The 8,633-nt window shown below is 39.7% G+C and overlaps 1 protein-coding gene across 1 annotated transcript; it reads right to left on the bottom strand.

The window, feature by feature from the left end:
* Positions 1-4,780: 4,780 nt before the first annotated feature.
* Positions 4,781-8,633, bottom strand: LOC140277525 (urea transporter 1-like). Its single transcript, XM_072372592.1, has 9 exons — positions 8,525-8,633; positions 8,259-8,448; positions 7,928-8,056; positions 7,565-7,694; positions 7,426-7,485; positions 7,179-7,326; positions 6,880-7,014; positions 6,743-6,792; positions 4,781-6,648 (listed from the first exon to the last, which is right to left on the bottom strand). The coding sequence occupies exons 1-9, from the start codon at positions 8,631-8,633 to the stop codon at positions 6,397-6,399; spliced, it is 1,203 nt and encodes a 400-aa protein (XP_072228693.1). The 3' UTR covers positions 4,781-6,396.

Raw genomic sequence — 8,633 nt, 5'->3', positions numbered from 1 at the left:
GGCGCAGCTCCTTTACAATCCACTCACCCGCCCACGCTGCGTGATCGAGCTTTCCCTGGACCGCCTATTTCCTAACGCGCGGCAGGGAATGCCGGTATCCTGTATGCTCGCTGAAAAGCCATTGGTGCTCAGGTGATGATCACGCGGATGTTGCAGCCTCTTTCTCCATCTTGAGACTTTTTCCGGAGATCTTGAAGGCAGATCCGAGCAGACAGTCACGACACAGTACACCGAGTCCTTTTTCTCAGACAGGCTAAGAACATCTAAAAAAAACCAACACATGCCCAGACAAACCTCTGCTCAGAGATAAACTGTCTGTCGTCAAATTATTTTTCTGTACATTTCATATATAAGGTCGTACATTTCAAAGATCCAGACTTTTAAATCTTTGATTTGGATGAAAAGATTAAGAAAAGTGTTAGGTGTCCATTTCGTATTTGCAAATAAAAAATTCTGTCGTGATACCCCAAATTAAGCTATAACCTCCTCAATAAGAGTCTGCATAACATACACCTCTTTGCAGTCTAATGCACTGTATGCACACGTATGCACTGTATGTATGCACAGTCTAACCCACTTGGATAACAAAGCAATAAACATGACTCCTTTTAAAGGTGATAATTCATTCACATCTGAACATGTGTTCATATAATGTAATAGGTGTCTTATCAATGTTGGAGTTCTGTGGAATAACCTTGAGCATTTTCTCTTTTCTAAATACTGTATGTTGTCAGGAAAACGGAAAATAAATGTTGCAGTTTATGAAAATGTGCAAATGGAAATGGAAATACAATATGTATAGGGGCTCAAAAAAAGTAAAAAACAGTTTAAATAAAATTCTAATTAGCTTGGAAGTCAATATTTGATATGTACTTTTGCACCTTTGTTCTTCAACACAATTTGAACCTTCTTAGATAATCTTTCTTGTAATTTCTTGAACTAGTCTTCAGGAATAGTTATCCAGGCTTCTTGAAGGACATTTCAAAGCTCTTCTTTGGATGTTGGCTGCCTTTTGTTCCGTTCTCTGTCGAGATGATCCCACACCATGTCAATAATGTTGAGGTCCGGGCTCTGGGGAGGATTCATCCGTCCATAAGATCTGTTGCCACTGATTTTCAGTCCAGATCCTGTATCATTTGGCATACCTCAGCCTTTTCTACCTGTTTCCCTTCCTTAAAAACGACTTCTTGACAACCACCTGTCAATTGAGACCATTTCTGATGAAGCTTCATGGAATAGTAGAAGGATTGTCTAAAAATCCAGATGCATCTCACAGATCCTGGGTCAGACCTTTGCTGGATTTCTTCTATTTCTTGAGGACATCCCATTCAGATACTGCTCATATGCTGTAGATAATTTGTCTTCTTAAACACTCAGGGCTGCCAAAAATATTTCTGATGCACAATTTTAGTCTGAAGAGCAGCAAGCAGCTAAGAGTAGCATAAACCACATGCCTTTGAAATGCATTGGAAGAGTACAATATATTGCATTGCCATTACCTCTAAACGAGTTTATTTTAGATTACATGAATATGCAATTGTAAATTTTAAGCACATGTCAGAGATATCTTAGCGTTATTGTGTGGGATCATATCCCCATTGCCTTGTAACTAACAGAAGGAGCTTGCACCTTTTACCTCACCGTTGAAATCATCAAAACCAGCAATTTTACAATGTTCTAGTGGCCAACATTGTGAGTACATTTTCTGACACTGAAATCAGCTTTTAATGTTTGAAAGTCCAGGTAGTAAACATTCAATTCTGCTGGTGTTCATATAAATACATCCACCCCCGTAGGTCTGCATAGCAATCGTGGTTTTGGGAGCAGTAAATATGAACCAATACACCACTTGATAGCAAACAGCTGTGGGAGGAAAAGGCAGCTTCCAGTTATGTAACTGGATGTGTTAGAAAAGAAAAAAAGCCTTGTGGTGTTTGATAAGTGTTGTTATATCTTGTATCGCGCGAAACCTCCAGCTATCACCTCACAAGATGAGGGATGGATGGAGATTGAGTAGATAACCAGAGCGGGTTTTGATGGAGATTGAGTTTACAGTTATTGTTGCTTTCCAAAACCAATAATGTTGTGAACTGCAGGGAAATAAAATCTGTTAACGTAACATTGTGTTAATAGAAAAACAGTTGGCCAAAAAGGAAACATTAACTTGCCTCCTGTGGGTAGCGTGTTAAATGAACTGATATTACTGCTGTCAGTAAATTAGTGAGGAGGGCAGAGGTGTCAGCACCATAATACCATCACTTCAGTCATTCAGACAAACATGGTGGGCTGTGGTATATTATGAGATACCCACAGCTGAATCATTAACTGTACCACAGCGTTATCATTTAGTAAGTAAAGACTTGCAGGTAAAGAAAGAGTCTGCTTTATATAGAGATAATGTAAGGAAGAAATCAGAAGATCTGTGTCTGCTGTTTCTTATATTGTTTTTCTACCTCTAGTTCTCAGTGTATGGCAAAATGGATTATTATGCCCTCTGAGAACACATCATCTTCTCAGAATGTAATTATGGTTTTTATAATCATTTTATTGCCTTTTTACAGGAGCTCAGCATGAAAAGAGGAAATCAAATCTAAATTTTGGGGATTGGAAAGCTGTCTCTTCTCTGTTCTCCTCAAACTATCACATTACCTTTAGTTCAGCAAAATGAAACATCAGACCACAAGAAAATACCATGTGAAGATATAAGAAGTTGCATCTTTTAAAAAGGGTTAGTAAGTAAAGTAGATAATAGTAAAAATAATTAAAATATTTGAGAAAAGTACCCCACAGAGCTTCCAGCTTATGTACAAAATTTTTACCACGTGATAGTCACATTTCAGTGAAATGCAGCATTTAATCTGCTTGAGTGACACTTTTACTCCCATTGTAGAGTTTGTATTACTATTTCAAGGCACTACTACAAATACTACAAAAATTACGACACAGACTCCTCTGCAGCCATTGCTCTGGAAAGCAGTGTCACAGGGAGTGTACATACATGGCAGTGCTTCCTCCTTCGTGAAGCTTCCTCCAATGGGGATGGAGTTTCCTGGGGATTCTCCTTCCGTCTTACAGGAAATGGATGACAAATTTGGTTAGAACATTTTGTGCCAGAAGCGTCATGCATCAAATAGCAGCTCATAGATACTATTCACAGATCGAGCAGGATGGAGTGAATCAGAACAGCCGACATTCATTCTCCCTGCTGCCCACGGGAACACTTTAGCTGTGTGTTTGGCTTGTTTTTCACACAGTCTCGTTCTTTCTTACAAAGCGGCCTGTCAGCCTCAGAGAAAATACTGCTAATTAAAGCATCAAGCAGCAGTGAGACTGTTATTGTTAGGTGACAAGAAGGCTGACATGAAGCCTGGTGTTCTTGTGATGTTTGCTGCTCTCGCACATTCAGTAGTAACTACACTGAACAGCCATAATCTTTGTTGGTTTGTTGCTTCAGTTTTCACAGCAAAGTAGATAATTGCTTTCATTCATTCAAATCAAATATGATTCTTTAAACTTGATATCGGATACATTTGAACAAAGGTCAATACAGACAGTCGTAACCAATATATATTTTGTCCATTATATAAATATCAGGTAATTTAGATACAAGGTTAACTAGTCAAGCCAAGATGTTAACTAACCTGAAATATTTATGTTCAGCACAGGAAGAGTGAGCTTTGTTTTCCTTTGTGGAAAATATATTTCTACATATTTCTACTGATTCAACTAATATATTAGTATTTATGGACAGCAATGGTAAAATGACATACACTTGAAATTGACATTGTTTTTTAAGACTACATTTTAAAATAAAAAGGCAGCAGTGAGATATAAGTAGTCTGGCTTTAGCATTTCTTTACATCCCTTTGATTTATAAATCTCTAAACTGTATATTTAAGAGTAAAATGATGACATATCAAATGTTTGAAATGGACATACAGCAAGTCATTTGAAAAATATATTGAGGATTCATTATCAATTCATTAGAATAACTAGAAACATGTCAGAAATATATTTGAATGGGTATAAAGAGTGTCCAAGAGGATGAATCTTTTAGAGGTAAAGACGAGGAGAATGTCACAACTCTGTTTGATCATAATTGATCATATTTGATCAGTGACATGTTTAATACATATATATAAAATGGATATTGGCATTAAGTGCATACTCTCAGCAGAACGGTTTAGTTGACATTAGGAACATTGGGAGTTTCTAAATCAAAAATTTTGCCAGATTCTGAGGAAAAAGAAGTCTGATTCTTTCCATTGTTAAAAACATTGAAATTATTAAAGTCTGTCATAAAGTGAGGACTTGAGGACAGCAAATGCAAAGGTTTCACCACAAGGTGCAAAACATTCATGAGGTTCAAGATATGTCAGGGCTCATGATCTGAATAATCTTAGCTTTGTGCTCAACGTAATCTGTAAAAACACATAGCAGTGTGAGAACATGCACAAGCACATGTAGCAGCTGGTCACTGTTAATTGATGAGACTGAATAAGATTCATTTTAAAATTTACATTGTGTCTGCCTCGATTCAGCAAAGCTGGTTGGACGGCAGCGTGACTTAAAACAGTGTGCAAGCGTAAAGCAGCTGAAGTCTTTTCTGTAAAACAATAAGTCAGCTCATCTCAACCCAAATGAGCTGCATTTCACTTCCAGAACTCTAAAAAAAGGCAGATGGAGGCACAGGAGAAAAATACTGTTATTTGGTGACAACTGTAACTTGAAGATGTTTTGGTGAAGAAATCAATTAAACATCTTCTAAGTTCCCTTGTAACGGGTGTATTTAGGACCCAAAAGCAGCACTCTGGAAATCAGGAACAGTTGGTAATGACTTTTATTTTTACACCAGCAAAACAGTAACTTGAGCAGATGAGGAAACTCGGCAAATAGTTCAATCTTCAGCCCAATAGCCCCCCCCGTACAGAGACACCCGTGTTTTTAGCTGCTTGTATGTAGGTGACAGTGTGGTGAGGTATCACCCCTCACAGGTGGAGCCCTCTCTCAACCTTCCTGGTTATGTTTTGTGGGAGCAGCAAATGTTGCCTGCAGGGGACTCAGGAAAGTGAATCACACTGCTGTGAGCTCACAGCATTGGCACAAGGGAGGTGACACCAACCTAATCTTGTACCATCCCACAGCCAACACTTACTCTGCCCTTCAAAGGGCAGCAGATGAATCGACACTGTGTAAAATGCCACAGAAACTTCTGAGGTCGCTTTTACCTACAGGCTGCAGAAGATTAAACAAATAATTACGGCCAAACGATCTTTTTTGGTGGGAAAAGTTCCCCCTGTAATCTCTTTCAAGTTTATGAAAAAGAGTATTTAATATAAATGGGTATTGTGCTCACAGATGGGCTGAAAGAAGCAACATGCTGTATATTAGTACATCCAATAACAAGTCATACTTTACCACCAGGCAAAGATATGAAATGTTCTCAATCTCAACTTGGTCCCCTTCCCTCGTCTCACACCTTCTCCCCCGATGTACTGCAACTCCCACACATGTCTATGAGTGTGACTGACTCTAATGTTTCACACTGTCTAGACTTAAGCCATGTGCTTTGAACGCTAGATACACAGACAAGGAGGCAGATGGCAACAGAGAGAGACCCATAAAGATGGAGTCTTAAATATAAATGCAGACACAGACCCAGACAGAGCTGTGGACGTGTCGTCGGTTGACATCTTCTTTTCACAGAGATCGATATCTTCTTGCTTGTGGAAGAAAGAGGTTGTGTTCGGAGGATGAGCTGAAGACAGAAGATTGATAGATAGATCTATAGATGCCTGAAGAGGATATTTTGTTGGAATTAAAGAAAAGTAGAAAACACAGATAAGCAATAAAACGTTAATAAAACGTCTTATATTGAGAGGAGCACAATAAGAGAAAACAATAGACTGGTGTTCAGAAGGCAGTGATGGATTATTTCTGGCAGTAACAAAGGCATTTTTGCTGGGGGAGCATTTTGTAAAATCTCCTTTAGAGCTCACTGTCTGCAGTGATGAGACACTCTGTATGGTAAGGGCTCTTCCCCTTGAGAGTTTTACTGTGTAGCAGTTGTAGATAACAAAAATGGTTTATTTCTAAAAGAAGACCTTTAATAAAACATGTTATGGTCAAAGCCTACATACATATATCGATCTTTCCAGCATTACCTCTCACTGTAAGATTTAGATGCATTGTGGCAATGCAGCATTTTTTCTTGAGACATGCTGCCCTCTGCAGAGAAGAATAACTACTGCAGAAAATACACTTGCTATGTGGAAAGCTTGGCATTTTTACGTAACTAACCTGGTTAGATAAGAGAAAAGCAGGACATCGCTATTATATATTTACAGTTCCACTTTTATAGAGGTAAACATCAGGACACAATAGTTTCTCTTATAATCACACAGAATCATTGTGATCATTCCCCACTTCCAGCTGGACATTTGGTCTTTCAATCTCCACTGAGGCGCCTTCTTGGCTGCTGTTCTGAGCTTTTTCAGAGACTTTTAATCGTTTCAGGTAGCACCGATTTTCCTCAGGGTAGGAGACTGCAGACAGTGGCAGCCTGCAGATGGCTGGGTTCTCCGAGGAAAGGAGGAGGAAAATGAGAGTTGACAGGCAGAAAGGCCACGTGCAGGCTGGTAATCCGAGCTGTGAGGGGATGTCAAAGGAGAGGAGAGCATGACACACCAAAAGACACTGCAGGTGATTACATTTAGTCTGCGGAAGAAACTTTCAAACTTACCACAGACATTAGTTTTGATATTGCTGAAGTCATGTATGCACAGAAAAATGCTGGAAAGAAACACATTACAAACATTTTTAAGTACAGACTTTCCAATGCATCTAATGATGGTTTGTAATCATATTGCTCAGGCTTACCACATGTTAAAGCCAGTGTGTGAGATTGCCATGTTAAACCATAGAAGACCCCTCCAATGGCAATGCAGGATAGCACACTGTTATATCCCCACAACCCTGAGTAAATATCCCTCTGAGGAGCAGCCAGAGCAATTCCTGCATCACACATCAGAGAACACAATCATTTTCAGACCTATGTGAAGTAAAGCAAAAAAATTACATACATACAGTCTAATAGAGAAAACATTCCACGGTGCCTTTTGAAGCGATAAAGCTCACAGCGCACGTTTTGCATATTTCTCTGCAAATGAGTCTTTTACCAACACACATGCCAGCAGCAGAGCCCAACATGGCATGGCAACAGATCGTTGGTGAGCAGAGCAGCAGGGCCAGAAGGATGACACCAGCTGTCCAAGGACTGTCGCATCCGAACACCTGGCCAACGCCAATTGGCACCGACAAGAATAGCTGCAAACAGAAAGCCTTAATTTAATGACTATTTAAACAAGTGGTACAATTTATTAAAATGTATCCAGTATAATGGATTATGTACTCGTATTTATTCACCTGAGGAATATCAAAGGTTTCTCTCGAGTCATTTAGATGGATTTTTGGCTGGATATCCACCTGAAAGTTTAAGGTTTAAGTTATACTTTTGTATGTACTGTGTCGGAGCGTCTTGTTGTGTAGTGGGTCTGCAATATACCTGTGGAAAGTATGGGTGAGTGGCTCCTGTAGCTGCAACATGCAAACATACCAAGATATTAAAGGGCAGGGTGAATATGGGGAGGTCCCATTTGATGGCTATTGAGGACAAAGCACTTGAGACTACTGGGCTGTGAACAGAAGCAGGAAATAAAGTACTGATTAGACGGAAATAACAGCAGCGTAATATTATCCTCCCTTGATTGTATACCTTTTGGTGGAATTCTATGCAAGGATCTTAATGACAACTACAGCACATGTTGTTTATACTTGACAAACATAACAGTACAACTTCGGTGAGATCTATTCTCTACTTTGTCTCAAAGACGAGCTTTGTGACATTTTTTTTTCAGGAGACACTCACCACATCATGGACATGAACACATTTGGCACCAAGAGCCACCAATACCAGTTTCCTTTTGTAGAGAATATAGCCATGAGCATGCCGACCAAGGTTCCGTTGTAGCCATATAATCCTGCTAAAACAGCCTCCCTGAGGTAAACAGGACATATGTACACACAAGTGTGAAATATTTCATGGAAAACAAACAGATAATAGCTGAGTATGAAAGCTAAAGACAGTGTAGCTCCAGGAAATACATTTGAAACAGAGGAAAAAGATGGTTTAGTGTCATGAAAAGTGTTTTCTTTTCTTTACAATGTATTCAAGTTGAGTTGAAGAAATGCCATCTGACCTGTTTAATCTAAGCAAGATGGCCGACACAGTGGAGACCGCAGTACCCAGCAGGCTATTGAGACCCCACCAAGGGTTCTGCAGGAAGAGGCCGATCAGAATGAGGAGGCCACTAAGAGGGTTGTTGACGAACATGACCTGGGCCACGCCTCGTAAAATGCTGTCCGGCAGCTGGATTGCCACAGACTGTCCTGTCAGAGATGAGTCATGATGTTTAAGGCCTAAAACTTTAGTTTAACTGACATGTCATTTGGACAAAACACTTACTTTTAACCCACTCTCCAAAGTGTTGCATGTCTCCTGTGAAAAAGCCAACGACTCTAAGGAGACTGGAACAAGCTGGAGCTTCCTGTGAAGGCCGGTTGCTGGTCCCCAT

This window comes from Leuresthes tenuis, unplaced genomic scaffold, assembly GCF_036924035.1.
Source record: "Leuresthes tenuis unplaced genomic scaffold, fLeuTen1.0.hap1 SCAF_19, whole genome shotgun sequence".
Taxonomy (NCBI): Eukaryota; Metazoa; Chordata; class Actinopteri; order Atheriniformes; family Atherinopsidae; genus Leuresthes; species Leuresthes tenuis.
Note: the sequence above shows the minus strand (reverse complement) of the source record. Positions and strands in the feature narration are given on the sequence as shown.

Excerpts from the sequence above, each read along its gene's own strand:
- LOC140277525 (XM_072372592.1), bottom strand. The coding sequence starts at position 8,633 with ATGGGGACCAGCAACCGGCCTTCACAGGAAGCTCCAGCTTGTTCCAGT. Across the intron at positions 7,695-7,927 it reads GTGTTCATGTCCATGATGTG|CCCAGTAGTCTCAAGTGCTT; the intron begins GTGAGTGTCTCC and ends TTCTGTTCACAG. Across the intron at positions 7,327-7,425 it reads AAACCTTTGATATTCCTCAG|CTATTCTTGTCGGTGCCAAT; the intron begins GTGAATAAATAC and ends TTCTGTTTGCAG.